At 43.4% G+C, this 15,455-nt stretch overlaps 1 protein-coding gene across 5 annotated transcripts in view; it reads right to left on the bottom strand.

The window, feature by feature from the left end:
• Positions 1–468: 468 nt before the first annotated feature.
• B3GNT2 (UDP-GlcNAc:betaGal beta-1,3-N-acetylglucosaminyltransferase 2) overlaps positions 469–15,455 on the bottom strand; it is a 27,976-nt gene continuing 12,989 nt past the window's right edge. For all 5 annotated transcript variants that reach the window (XM_047852563.1, XM_047852567.1, XM_047852564.1 and 2 more), the window contains one exon: positions 469–3,012. In XM_047852563.1, coding sequence (XP_047708519.1) covers positions 1,810–3,003 — 1,194 coding nt within the window. In that variant the 5' untranslated portion in view covers positions 3,004–3,012 and the 3' untranslated portion in view covers positions 469–1,809. The remainder of the gene's footprint in view (positions 3,013–15,455) is intronic.

Here is a 15,455-nt window from a genome sequence, read left to right as displayed (position 1 = left end):
CTGAGCCAAAATCAAGAGTCAGATGCTTAACTGACTGAGCCACCAAGGCGCCCCAGTAATTTTAAGAATTAACAAAAATTTTTTTTAATGTTTATTTTATTTTTGAGACAGAGACAGAGCATGAGTGGGGAGGGGCAGAGAGAGAGAGACACACACACAGAATCTGAAGCAGGCTCCGGACTCTGAGCTGTCAGCACAGAGCCCAACATGGGGCTCGAGCTCGTCAACCATGAGATCATGACCTGAGCCAAAGTCAGATGCTCAACCGACTGAGCCACCCAGGCGCCCCAACACTTTTAAGAATTTTAAACGCAAAGACAGAGGACCCCTTGAGACAGAGAAAAACTTATAGGTCAATATTGCTATTAATAGTTTCTGGGTGGAAAAAAAATGGTCTCTTTTGGGAAAATGTAATCAAATACAGGAAACAGAAGAGATCATAGATTATTACACATGACACAAGACAAGTAAAAATACAGTGACTTTATTTCCATCATCTTACAATCCCCAGTATCACATCTGGTAAGAAGCATCATTTCTATAAACACAAAAATATTTCAAGAGAGCATGTTACAAGATAGTATAGGTAAGCAACAGTTTGGCAGAATTTTATCAACTCTAGTACTTCACAGACCCCTCCCCCCAAAAAAGCCAAATTTTAAAATTCAAAAATAACAGTTAGCTTTATTTAACATATGTTACACCTTAACACTTAAAATATCATGCTCTAGTTAAATATTTCATCAACAACACTGTATACAAATAAAATATTACACAAAATATATTTAAGAAAATGTTTTGGTCTTTGATCTGAACAATAAATAAAACCACAGGCACTTCTACACTGAGACAGGGAAGCAGTCACTACTCAGAATAATTTTGTATACGTGACATGTGGAAATATGGCAAGAATAGAATCCCGGAGTTTTTAACTGACAATCTGTTCACAAGAAGGTCTGCAATTTCAATCTTTTCACTTGAAGTTCAGAAATTACAAATGCCTTCCTGGTCCACATCGAAAATTCCTAAGCACAATATGGCTGCCAGGGTCAATTCAATCTTTTGATGGCCATTATGGAATCATACTCATGATTTTCAAATACTAAAATTAGAGAATTATCACGGTACCACCCAGCAAACCAAATATCAGGACAGTTAAGCTTTCTCCTTAGGACGGTCATAAGACCATGTAACAAGGTAAACCGGATAAATGTCACACAGTGATTCTCATTTTGCAAAATTAACTGACCTACTAAAACAAGAAAATACTGTTGGGGTGGCAGGAAATTTTGACAGAAGTTAATTTTTGTAGACGATTTTAAAAATTCATCCAAATTTCATGAAAATAAATGGAATTGCGTTTAACAAAAACCACCGAATCATGTATAACGAGGTCTTTGTAGCCAGCATGTCTATAAACACCTAAGTTGCAGATAATTCAGTCATTATAATGGAAAGGAAGAATACTCTCTCTCATACAAGGGCAAAACATAAATAACCTAAACCCGGAAATTCCAGAAACATAAATGATTTCAGCTAAGAAGGAAGGCAAATTAGGAAACAATGGCCACTAGCCATAGGAAGGACTGGAACCAATTTTCCCAGCATATCCTCTGTGAAAAGTTAACACTCTTCTGCTTTCCCTCTCCAGAAAGTACCACACCAGAGGGTATAGAGGCCCTCAAATGGATACTACTAATGAAGGCAGTTCTGATGGTTTAACATAGGTACTACCCCTAATGTGAAAGAACACAACATGGGAACTATTCAAGATATGTCTTTCTATGCAAAACTTAGTTTGTATATATTTCAGCAATTTAAATGAGCATCTTGCAACCGAGACCAGATATCAATCATCTCTTGAGGTTTTCTACTATGTACTAACATCAAATCTACATAGGAACAAATGTTATTCTTGTTTTTCTCTTCTATATCAAATGTCTTGAAACCTTTGTGTTTCTCTGGAACGAGGCCGAGTTTCTGAAGGCACATTCCAGTATAAACATCATCAATGGGGTAGAGAAGGACCCGGTCGGTTATATTGTACAGCCTCAGGGCCAGGTGGCCAGAGTAGAGGAATCCACCTCCCCCTGCATAAGGCGGATAGACACCAGTGTAAACAACTTCTGGGATGTAGTACTTCAGTTTCTTATCCCGATGAGGTCCAGCATTGTGGATCACGTCACCTATAAACAAATCTTTGGCTTTGTTCTTGGATAAGCTATTCAAGTAATTCAGGATGTGATGCGTGTTCACAAAAACATCGTCATCGCCCTTGAAAACGAACTCGGCATTTGGGCAGGAAGTGCTCACCCACCTGAGAAAGAGCACTTCTTTCAGGGACAAGTTGAAGAAAGTGTCTCTGTAGTTCCACATAAGAATGTCTTGGTGCTTCTCACTCTCGAATTTCAACATATCTGACAGGTCCGGGTGGTTGTCCTCTGGCGGGGTCTGACCCAGTAAGAAGACTCGCACTACAGTTTGGTTCCCCACGTTGGTTTCTCTGCCCCAAGATTCCCGAATTGCTTGCCTTCTAGCAAAATGTGGAATGAGGGACTTTATAGCCAGTAACAAGAAGGGTTTCTTTGCACATTTATCCGGTTGATCTATAAGTAGTGAATAATTTCGACATCTCAGATACAGTAGAAAGTCTTTAAATCTGTCTGGCAAATTGCTGAAACCTGAAACGACTGACATGACCCTCAGGTCAGGTTCACAAAAATTTAGATGGCTTATGTTGGAAAACCCGTATACTTCCCCTGTCTGGTTGGCCAACATATTCAAAATGGGATTGTACCGCCTGTTCAGCTTCTCTTGTTCTCTGTTCCAATATGCCACAGGGGGGTCAGATATCTTCCAGAACTTTTCTTTGGGTATTATTACTTCCCCCTTTCCATTTTTTTCTTGGCTGCTGCTTTTGGAGACTTCCACAATCAAATAAATGAAGACATTAACCATCATCAGGATACCCAACAATTTTATTCTTCGACGTCCAACACTCATTTCTCATATCTGGAATAAAAAGGAGGAGCATTGTATTAATTAGGTACTTATTAATTTGCATTTGCTGACATATGTCACTTGCCTCTTTGTCTTTATCTTCTTTGGAATAGTGGTTTGGAACACAGATTCGAGGCTCATACTGCCTAGGTTCAAATCATGGCCCTACTATTCTAGCTCTGTGACTGTGGGCACGTTGTATAACTGATGTCTCAGTTTCTCCATCTATAAAATGGGGAAAATAACTCACTTCATAGAATGGTTGCATATGAAAAGCTTTCGAAACAGTAGCTGGCCCACAGCAAGCAGTACGTAAGTGACTGTTAATAGAGTGGCTGTTTTAGACACCTGAAGGCAAAGATATACATTTACTTAAGTAACCCCACGGTGTTCAACTGCCTTGCTTACAAGGACACACATACAAACCAGTGTGTTGCAAACTGATTCACTCACAATTCATAACAAATACATTTTATATTGTGACCCAGTTCACACACAGAACTGTATTCATGTGTGTTACAATGTGTGAGTTTCCGTGTAATTCACAGATTTTTTTCTATTTTGTTTCATTTCATTTTTTAGAAAATGGTAATACCAACCCTGAATTGTTTCTCAATCCACACTTTTATAGATAAGGAAACCAAGGCAGAGAGATTAAGATGCTTGGCCAGGGTTGCAGGGCTAGGAGTTGGATGAGACTGAGTATTAAGAGAAACAAAATGACAAGACTCATATTGGCTTTATCCTACTGGCCAAAAACTGAGGACAACCCAAATACCACCAACAGAAGAATGGACTGTCAAACTGTAGTATTTCATACAATGGAATAACCCCCAGCAATAAAACTACTACTAGCTACAATAGTACACTGTGCATGAAAGACAGACCACAGGGGCACTTGGCTGGCTCAGTCAGTAGAGCATGCTACTCTTGATCTTGGGGTCGTGAGTTCGAGCCCCATGTATGGTGCAGAGATTACTTAAACAAACAAAGAAATGTTAGGGTTTTTTTTTTGTTTTGTTTTCGTTTTTTTAAAGAAGACCTCAAATTCCATATATGTTAGGTTCAAGAATGCAAGATTAACCTAGGATCTAAAAACCTGAAAATGATAGAGATAGAGGTTTTGACTGGAATGGGGCAGGAAGGAACTTTCCAGAGAACAGAAATGTGGTATGTATATCTTGGCCTGGATGAGGGTTTCATGGATGTACACATTTGTCAAAACTCAAATTGCATACTTAAGATCTCTGCTGTTCATAGCAAAACAAAAAAGGGAAATGAAAATGACATTTTCGTGAAATATCAAAGGCCAAGAATAGATTTCAGGCTGTGGGCAACAGAAGAAAGAGCAATAAAATAGTTTATTTGCCAGGGATGTAACTCCAGAGTTCGAGCACTACTGTGATGGATGACTTATACAAGAAGCATAAACTTGACAACCCCCAAAAATAGGAATGGTAATACACTGCAAGGAATGTTCTTACCAGGTTAATTCTATCACTGAGAATCTATCCTTAGAAAAGAATGCCTAAGAAGTACTGTGTCCCAGGCACTGTGTAATACTTTACTTGATATAGTGAATCTATGAAGTAGGTGTGGTTACCTTTATTCCCATTTTATACCTGAGGAAACAGATTTAAAGAAGTAACTGTTACAGGCAGAGCTGGAATCCCAGCCAAGGCAACCAGGTTCCAAGGCCACCAAATCAAAGGGTAGTTAGTCAGTCTCCTCTGACCTCTAGAAACAAAGCTGGGTGCCTATTTCAAAGAATAGTGTTTATTATTTTTTTTTAATTTTTAATGTTTATTTTTGAGAGAGCGAGCGAGCGAGAGCATGAGCAGGGGAGGGGCAGAGAGAGAGGGAGACATAAAATTTGAAGCAGGCTCCAGGCTCTGAGCTGTCAGCACAGAGCTCGACGCAGGGCTGGAACTCACAGACCACGCGAGATCATGACTTGAGCCAAAGGCAGACAGTTAACTGACCGAGCCACCCAGGCGCCCCTATTTTTTTTTTTAATATAAGAAGATATTTAAGTTTACTGGGTTCTAACAGATAGTCCCAAGGTAAAAGTATTTGTTATGCTGAGAATGCTATGAAGCTATCACATGCTGGACAGCCCAGATGAGATGGGTTGGAATTCACAAGTTCTTTTGTGTCTTTTAAAATCTGTTTAGTAGGTCCTCATCTAATTGCTTCTGTTTATATGCTCGCTTCGGCAGCACATATACCAATTGCTTCTGTTTACCACTGCTCAACAGCTTTGATTATAGACAAAGAAGTAAAAGGTGTTTAAGAAAAACAACAGGGGGTGCCTGAGTGGCTCAGTAGGTCAAGTGTCCAACTCTTAATTTGGGCTCAGGTCATGATCCCAGGTTTGTGAGATCAAGCCCCGCATTGGGTCCCCAGTGAGCATTGAGCCTACTTAAGATTCTCTCTTTCTCTCCTTCTGCCCCCCCCTCAAAAAAAAAATAAAGTATATTAAAACACACACACACACAATGGCCCCTACCCCATACTTCTAAAGCTTTTGCACATCTAGAAAACATGGCAGATGACCAAGTTATGTGGGTGCCCCCAACTCACCCAATAAGCAGCCCCCATCCCACTTCAAATCTCCCCTCCCTTCTGAACCACTACCTACCCCTCCAGAACCCCACCAGTGAGCTACCAAGAAAGGGCCTTGTTAAATAAACTTCCTCCAGATAACGTAGTAAAAAACCACAAGACATTCCTTACTCCTTAATTCCAGTTTTAAAGGGCCCCAAGGCACACACAACCTGAATAATTCAAACACCCATACCCAGGTCTAGAGTCCACACCCTCCTCAGGTTAACTCCTTTAAAATGAGCTTTTGGGCAAACCTAATGATCAAACTGAAGGTCTCAGTCCAATACATCTTTGGCAACCTAAACCCCTTTACTCTGGGCCTTACTTGCAAGGACAAGAGAACTCGAATGGACACTTAGAATATACTTGCATGGGTACCTCATACAGTTAAAGAAATTGCCATCTTTTTAGAAAATAAATCATAATTTTAAGGGTTGTTTTTTGTTTTGCCTTTTTTTTTTGGCTTCTAAATTGAAACAAAATAGTTTTCAAAAACAAGCAATTTTCTCTAAATTGGGATAACTCTCCTACAGCTACAGTAGCATTTGACCCAGTATCTCTGATCTCTACATCTTGGGCACTTCATGTAAACAGCTTGAAGGAAGGGCAATAAGGAAAAGTATGAGGGTGAATGGAGAAAGACTACACTGAGGACAAAGATTTCGAAGGTACTCAAGAAAAAAACAGCACGCACTATGGGGCAGCTAACTACATTTTCAACTCAGAACTCAGAACTACATTTTCAACTCAGACATTTTCAACTCAGAAAAGGAATATGGATATCAGTAGACTACTTCTGAAATTTCTAGAGTAAAAGAAGTCAGTTTAAAGAAGAAAAAAGGAAAGCACAGTACTTTACATAGCAGGTTGTGAACCTCTAAGTTAATTTTCCTAGGGAAAGATTCAGAGTGAATAAGATGGGAGACGATCCAGATAAATGAGCTGCATGAGCTGGTTGTATATCCAGGTTATGGGGCAGGGTTATGGCTATCTGGAGTCCAGCCATAACTGTCGGAAGTGATGCTCTGAAGTTTCTATCACGAAAAGCACCCATCCTTCTTTCGGGAATATTTGGAGGAATACATCAGGCTTGCCACCCAACTTCATCCACTGCAATTCAGGCTTTTATTTCCATGATCAAGACCCAGACAGGACTTCCCACCACCTCGGGCAAGACAGAGCTTTACGGCTCTCAAAGGGACACCATCCTCACTTTATTTACATCTGCTCAAGGATTCCAGGCTGAAGGGCATTTTCCTGCCCATTTCCCATTTGCACCCCTAAGGGAAGCTGAAAGGACAGCGCCTTAACAGTGAGAAAAATGGAGGCTCAGAGAGGGTTAACTGAGCTGCCCAAATATTATATAAGAGTTAAGTGACAAGGGTGAGAGGATACAGTTTTTCGGTTTCCAATCCAGGGCTCTTTGGATCTCCTCCTTTTTCTACAAGGCACGGCCACATTCTTGTAATCTGACCCTGGTCAACAGCAAGGTTACGAGGGCTGGCTCAAGACTGAAAAAAACCCAAAGCACAGGAAAACTCTGTTTGTTAGCTCAAATGTACCAAGGTACATTTGATCATTACTAAGACTCTCCAAAGAAAAGGAAATGCGAGTGCCTAGAAGCTCCCAGCCCCCCTTCTGAGAATGGGCCAGCCTCACTTGTCCAAATTCCCAAACATGCAGCTCAGGCTAACGCTTACCCACTACTTGCTAAAGGACGTTTTCTTCCAACCTGAGAAAAAAAGATGGGAAAACCAAGATTCTCAACTATAGTTTTCCATGAAGTTTAAAAGTCATCTTTCATTTGTGACCTGGGCACAGTCCCTCTCATGAGAACTCTGCTTTTGGTAGACTCTTACTACAAACCAAGTTCATGGAAAGGAGGACAAAACAGTGACCCCCATAAAAATATCTGTGGGAAAAAGCTCTCTGAATATCTGACTAAATATTCCCATTACAGACATAAAACCAATACGTGTCCTTTTCTGAGCAGGAAGTTACATTGCTTAAAAAGAATTTGAGTAAGAAAACTTACCCCAAAGCTGGGCAAGATGTTATACAACTCTGACTGTGAAACACAGAATTTTTCTTATGAGTAACAGAAATAGGAAGAAATCCCAAATGCTAACAACCTTAGCCTTTCACCTGGTGCTCCCCAATAAGGACTGAACAGTTTTGAAATTTCTAAAACGCTTCAGTTGGTTCTGTGTAACGGAAAACAACTTTCTTCTTTATTTTGCAATTAAAATATTTAGAAAGCAAGTTAGAAACAGGAAAAATGTATTTGTTAGCTGAAAACGGATTACAAAATAGCACAGAGGCCCTGCTTAAACTATGTGAAAATCCAGATAAAATACGACACGAAAACAAAACTGGTTTCATCGGGGCGGTAGGATTATAGGTTATTTTAACATTCTTTAACACTGCCACACCATGTCCCTCCTTGAATAGCCTCTTACCACAACATCCAGACTGCCTGGGATGGGGGTGGGAAGCATATCACACAAAATTCCTGAGACTGGGTTCCCATTTATGAAGCCCACGTCGCTATCCTGTGTCACGGCCTCAGTCCCACAGTCTCTATATCGTTGCACTGGACCCCACAGTGTTCCGCAGAGGCTCTGCCACAACATCCACCCCTAGCCCACCTGCACATCTCCTGTGCTCTTTATCTGAAGTCACCTATTAGAAAGGATGCTTTCTATGAGCACATATGCTTTCTTTGAATACTTAGTTAGGTACCCACCAGGCGCCAGCAATCCTATGAGGCAGATACTCTGAGAGGTGACTGAACTTGCCCAAGGTCACACTAGTTCAAACCCAAGCAGCTCAGCTCCAGAGTCTGAAGGTTAAACCATGATGCAAATGAATGCTGCCACACAGGGTTATGACTAATGGACACTAGTCTTACTTTCAGTGGTTAATCTCCTTAAGAGTTATTAAATATTTTAAAGCTTTTCATTTATACACTTTAACCTACAAAACTACCATCTGTCAAAGTCAGATACTGGAGGCAGGGTGGTAAATAAGTAACCTTGATTCCTCTATAAACTAAGTCCTGGACAAAATACCTCACATACCTCATTTTGTTTCCCGGTATGCAGTCCAAGCAATCCCACTATTTCATTCATGGACACTCGAGTGAGAACCACTGAAGTGGATCATCCTAAAAGGTTTCCTCCAGTTCTGAAAGCCCTAGAAACACTGAAACAAAGTGCTGGCCAGAAAACATTTTATTGTGGCCAAGAGGACTCATTCTCACAGAACTCCAACTCAAGGAGAGTCAGTCTCTCTTTCCTCTCTCTCCCTCTCTCTCTCTCTCTCTCACACACACACACACACACACACACACACACACACACACACACACGGAACCAAGGAGCTCAAGCAAGTTAGGGAGATGGCTACCAATAGCTAATCAGGGCTAGAGCAAGCAATCATATCCAGGCCTGACCCAAAACCTGTGCTTGAGACTGCCATACATTCTCACCCCAGTATTCTCAAGGTTAAAGATAAAGGAAAGGCAGGACCTTCTTGTGTAACCATTAAATAAAATGAGCAGCCATCCCCGTCCAGTCAGGCTGAGGCAAGGAGGCTGGAATTTCAAGCTCTTGATTCAACCACAGTATGAACTAGCAGCCTTCGTGTCCAGGGGGCCCTGCTTCCTGCTCACTCTCCTGCACAAACCAGACACACACCCCTTCACAGGGGAAAGAGCCCAAGCCCACTGCCATATCATGAGGGCAGGGGAAACACGTACACTCTCTGGAGAACGTGCACATGGTTCTGGCTGGCTGCTGCTCTCCCCCACCCTCCAAAACCCTGGCGAGAATGGCTTTCCTAAATCCTTACCTCCCAGGCTGCTCCCATCTGTTGCCTAGTCCTTGCCAGCCCCTTCCAGGCTCTGCTCCGATAAACAGAGACAGGGACAGTTTGCAGCTAAGTGGTTCTGGGGGAGAGAACAGCTTCTAGCACTCATGCAGACAGTGGGGTGATAAGGGTTTGAGTGAAGCTGCTCAGAAGAGCTGGGCCAGACCTAGAACCCATTCCTTAATAGGAACAAGAAGCCTGACCTGGGTTCTTGCCAGGGCTGGGGCAGGGAAGCCCAGGACTTCCCCCATAACCTAGAGGCTGGCACAGAGAGAGAACATGTGTCTTTGACTTTGCTTTCTAATCTCTAAGTCACAGAACAAACTACTGGCTAAATTCAAGGAAATTTGGTTCACAGTCATTAATATTAGTACTTCATGTTTGAAATGAAAAGGGAAAAGAACATATGATGAATGTGCTCACCTACACATCCCCACAGGCAACATTATACATGAAAGTGTCTGGCAGGACATGTTCTGGTCCCCAAGTGATTACAGTTCCCCAAAGCCTGGTATGGCTGACTTCCTCAAGTGGCATTTGTCATTTAAGATAAAATTAATCACTAAGTTCATTCTTCAAATAAACATGTACAGAACTTTCAGAAAAGGAGGAAGAAGAAAATGCGCAAATGATGGCAGGGAATTAACCCTCCCAGAGGCCATCTTGACCTTGCTTTTTGTAAAACTGACAACAGTTTTAGACGTTCAATGTAAAAGATTATGTAGTTATAAAACAAGGCTGGTAGATGTTTGAGGGCAGAAATGTCCCAGATCCATTTTCACTTTTGAAGGTCAGCCTGGCATCTGCAGTCAAACAGCCCAGAGTTAAATTCTGATTATGCTACCTACTAGCTGTGTGACCTTGGGCAGTTACTTGACCTCTCTGTTTCCTCATTTGTAAAATGGGGATGAAATTACCTACCACACCAGTGGTCTATCACTCAATGGGCATTCCATAGTTCTCCTTCAAGGATTCTGATTCCTCCAACACTAAGCACATTTCATTGCCCCTTTCATAAATCTGCTCTCTCTAGGAACTTGTCTATGCACTGCCTTAAATATCACCTCCAAAAGGAGGATCACAGGTTGACTGAGGATCACAAGTTGACTCAGTTAACTGCAGATATTAGCTTCTAACAAGCTTTGTGGGGTCCCTCTTCTCAGGCCCCCTATTTAAAATGGATCAACTTCACAGGCACCTGGGTGTATTACCTCAAACTGCTGCCCCTTCCTGCTCTGCACATCCAACCAAGGAGCAGAGTCCTGTGGACCCACCTCCATAATGTGACTTTTACCTCTGCCATCACCTCTCTATTCTGCTCAGGCTCTGCCACCAGCCACTGTGATAGCCTGCCACCTTATTTCTCACCATGCTCCCAAATATGCCCTCTTCCTCAAGTACCCAGTCTGCAGCCCCCTGTACAAACACACATTCCCTGCTTATGTTCTTCCCCTGGTGTGGTCAGACCACCACCAACAGGCTGCTGCTCCCTCAAAGGGTAACCTTAACTGTGTTGTCTTCTAAAATTCCTTGGGGCACTTGTGTGGCTCAGTCGGTTACGCATCCGCCTCTTGATTTCAGCTCCGGTTCATGGGCTCAAGCCCTGTATTAGGCTCCATGCTGACAGTGCGGAGCCTCCTTGGGATTCTCTCTCTCTCTCTCTCTCTCCCTGTCTCTCTCCAAATAAATAAACTTCAATAAAATAAAATAAAATAAAATAAAAAACTCCTCTCTTCTCCATTCCCAGAGCTGGAGCTCAGGGCTTCAGGGCCTCTCCCCCTTTTCTACAAGATGACCTACCCAGTGATATGTCCCAACCTAAACACCAGCCTCAGTCCTCCAGTTTTCCAACTCACACACCCTTCTGGTCCCAGCCAGGGCACTTCATAACTATTTGTGCTTCCCTTCAAACCATCTCCAGCCAACAGCCCCCACCCCAACACCATCCACGCTTTAACATCCAAACACAGCAAACACACTTCTCTTCCAGAAAATCTCAGCTTCTCTCTGCCATCTGCAGAGTGCCTTCCTTTTGCTAGGCCTTGCTGGAGAGCTTTTACTCCTTCCAAATTAGCTCAAGTGTCACCTCCTGGCTGAAGCACCCACCTCCCAAGAGTTAGGGCATCCTCTCCTGATCATGTTGGCCTACACCTGGGCATATTGCATGATCACACTCTGCCACCATTACCTCCAGCATGTGGCACCTAAAAGTCATTCCGCATTTGCTGAATGAACAGATATTTTGGTCATCTGGCCAAGTTCACTGAGTAGAAACTGCATTAAACACATATACCTCTCCTCCAAAGAGAGGACACTGGGAAATCATGTATGAGCATGCTGGTAAATGACACACATGTATTTATATAAATCTGTCTCTCTTTTTAAAACACTGAAGTACAACAGAAAAAAATTTAAAGGATCTTTCTAGAATTGAGAGAGATGAATTTCAGAAGTAGTGAGCCCATATTAAACCTGAGAGCTCAGGATAAGATCTGAAGAAGTAAACAGGGGTGGACACTATAGCCCAGCCCCCCATCTCCCACAGTCAGCCCCAGACCCACCAAAGGCAACATACTTGTGGGTGTGCTTCGGGCACATCCTGTGCATGGGAATGCACATGCACAGGACTCAGTAGTGCTTCCAGGTGAGGGCTCCATCCCTCCTCCTGCAGCAGACCCTTCCTCTGTCCTATCCCAAAACAGAGGAGCCTCCACACCCCCTTCCTGGTGGGGAGCGGGCAAGTGGGGGAAGAACTGTTACCACCATCAAGGCCATGATGGTGAGGCACAGGGTGAACCCTAAAGGAAGGCAGGCCCTTAGTACAGACTTACAATTTGAGGGCACCCACTTCCCTAAGGCAGGAAATCATTTTAGAAAAGAAACACTGCAGTGCAGGTAGTCACTTCCTGTGGAGCTTCACGTGTCTTGAAAGCCCTTGTTAAGAGCTGGACGTGGCTATGGCTTGGTAAGTACTTCCACTGGCAGCTGCAGGATCCTCGCACAAACAGTGTTATCTGGCATGCTCTCAATGGGCCGCCGAGACTTCTCTGACTCATCCTTCTGCTTCGTTGGGTTACACGGGGTATGTTTCAGTCTGGGTCCAACCAGGAGGCAGAGACCACACAATAATTTAAGCACAAGTTTAAGAATATAGTAAGTGAGTAACTACAGGACGGAACAGAACTCCACAGAGTAGTCTCTGGCAAATGAAAAGTACCAGGAAAAGGACAAACGTGGAAGACAGCTTCAGAGCTTATTTGAGAAGGTATGGATGGCGGAAAAGTTCCCAGGTTCCCAGGCCAGAGATGGTTTAGTCACCAGGAGAGCAGGAACAACCCTCTGGGGTGCAGGCACAAAGCCTGGAACACATAGTGTCCCCATCAGGAGGATGAGAGAAAACAAACCTTTGAGACTGCTGGTGGGCATTCAGAGAGAACGAGGGTGGAGAGGGGGTCACCACACACAGGGAGTCCAGGATGTTGCTGGGACAAGGAAGTAGAGAGACCCCCTTCCGTGGCAGGTTAGCATGTCAATGAACGGCTTAGACAGGAGCAGCTCCTGGCTGCAGCCTGGGACAAAGACTGGGTGGCCAGTTCACTAGATGACCATGACCATGGGGCTCCAGTATGAATATACATGGGGCTAATGACAGGGGCCAGGGAAGCAGTGGCCTGGGGTGGGCCCAGGCTCCCCTTCCTACCACTGTTGCCAGAGCTGGAAAAAGCCATGCCCTGTAGGTACCTAGGAGTGCAAGAAAACCAGCAGGTTCTGTAGGGGAGTCTGGTTCTAGACACTGGGATCCAGGAAGGAGAATCCTACCCTTCTGCAACACCCTCTTCAGAGACTCAATTTATACAAGGCAAAGGAAAAATATTTAAAGGCCCTGATCCATTTTCACATATCAGGCAACAAACAAAAACTGGCACAAGTTCTAGATCCCTAGATCACCAACCCAAATTCATCTCTAACTACAGTACTTTTATTGGAGTCTGAAGTTGGGAGCAAAGGTTTGTTATAAAACATGGGCCCTGTACAGTGAACTGGTAGATAGGCAACAAATACATGACAGTCCATTAGCTGATAGCAGAGGCCAAGGCAGGAACTGAGTGGGGCCAGTCTATGGGCTCTGAGGCCACACTGGGAAGAGGAAGTAGGTGCTGGTGGGCCCAGGGCCTCTCTGCTGGAAGAGGATGACTCATGCCTACGCCTAACTTAACAAGTGCTGTTGCTGGAGAGACTGTAGGAATGTGTTTTCTTTCACAGCCCCGCTATTTACAAAAAAAGAAGAAAAGAAAACTGGCAAAATCACAGGAATATGAAAAAAGGAAAAATGAAGAACTCAAATTGGATGTGCACATTGATGACAAATACAGTTGACTTTTGCATTCACGGCAAATTAATTTCTGTAAAGCAGGTTGAGTTCACAGGGGAAAGAGAACAATCTGAGTAGTCAGTCTTCTATCGGTAGATCTCTCATACAGCTTTCTGGGAACATGGCTATTTGTTCTGGCTTATCAATCACTACCAAGGAGTTGTTCATGATTTTCCACATAATCGAAAAAAACCCTGATGAACAACCTCATAAATGCAAGTTTTTTGTCTTAGGATTTCCTTTGGAAAAACTACAGAGAGAACGCAATTTTTTTTTTTAAGTTTGCTTATTTATTTATTTAGAGCAGAGGAGGGACAGAGAGAGAGGGAGACAGAGGATCAATCCCAAGCAGGCTCTGCACTGTTAGCACAGAACCCAGGATGTGGGGCTCAAACTCACAAACCATGAGATCATGACCTGAGCTGAAACCAAGAACCGGACCCTTAACTGACTGAGCCACCCAGGTGGCTAATTTAGAAACCAATCAAATTGTTCTCCTCCCCACCCCATCCATCTCCCCCACCAAAAAGAAAGGTCAGAACTAGTTTATCTTCACTGGACACTTAAGAGCAAGGAGCCAGCCACACTGATGTGGTCCACTGGTTGTGGACGCTGTCCTTTCTAGTCTTTACAAAAAATGGACATCTCCTTGTTTTAATTTACACTTTAATATGCTTCCGTCCTGGTTTTCCTACTCCTCATGCCCTTTCTCCTTTTCCTATGTCAGTGATTCTCCTCTCATTTAATCTTCTACAAGCTCAAAAATGTGAAGCAATTAGTCTGAGGTCATGGAGCTAATCCCAGTGGAGCCAACATTTGGACCCTGGAGCCTGACCCTAAGACTAAGCTCTTATTCTTTCTACCACACAACACTGATGCTCAAGATGTCAAGAATCCCTAGATAAGCTTGGACTTAAAAAAAATAACTTAGGAATGAAAATCTTAATCAGCATGAGAAAGCAGCATTGTAGACAAAATCGCCTGTTGGGAACCGTTCACTGGTTTGAGGTGCCAAAGGTCCTGGTCTGGTAGTGTAAGCACCTTCCTTGATAGGGGTGAGGTCCCTGCAGATGTGTGTGAGGAATTTACCCACGCTATAGAATGAGAGACTGGCAGGGGATGAAACTGGTCTAATCACATACTCTCCAGGCAAACTCTTTTGTGAGAGCTGTTTACACAGAGAAAATGTGACCTTTTTCTTCCCTTCCCCTCTAGCACCACCGCCTGAAGCGAGGGATCCCAGCACGGCCCTCCATCCTGCTACAGGTTAGTGCACAGAACTAATCTGGCCCAGAACTCCACTCCCCCAGCTCTGAGAGGAAAGGACACCAGCCCTCACCAGAAGAGATGATCAAAGAGCAAACGTTGACCACAAAACTGTACCACTCAGCCTTTCACTGGGTTTCTCCTTCACAAGCACACACATTCCACACAGAGATCATATACCAATTTCGTTATCAGAAAGAAGCTGCTAAAACTTTCCTTTCCAGGGCCTTATAGCTCATCTACTCCTATCAACTCATTTACAGAAGAGGAAATGAAGGCATCAGAAGGACGTCTTGTCCGACATCCCCACAGGAACAATCAGGGCAGTGAGTCCAGCAGT

Source organism: Prionailurus viverrinus, chromosome A3 (assembly GCF_022837055.1).
Source record: "Prionailurus viverrinus isolate Anna chromosome A3, UM_Priviv_1.0, whole genome shotgun sequence".
In the NCBI taxonomy this organism is placed as follows: Eukaryota; Metazoa; Chordata; class Mammalia; order Carnivora; family Felidae; genus Prionailurus; species Prionailurus viverrinus.
This window is presented reverse-complemented; position numbering and strand designations above follow the sequence as displayed.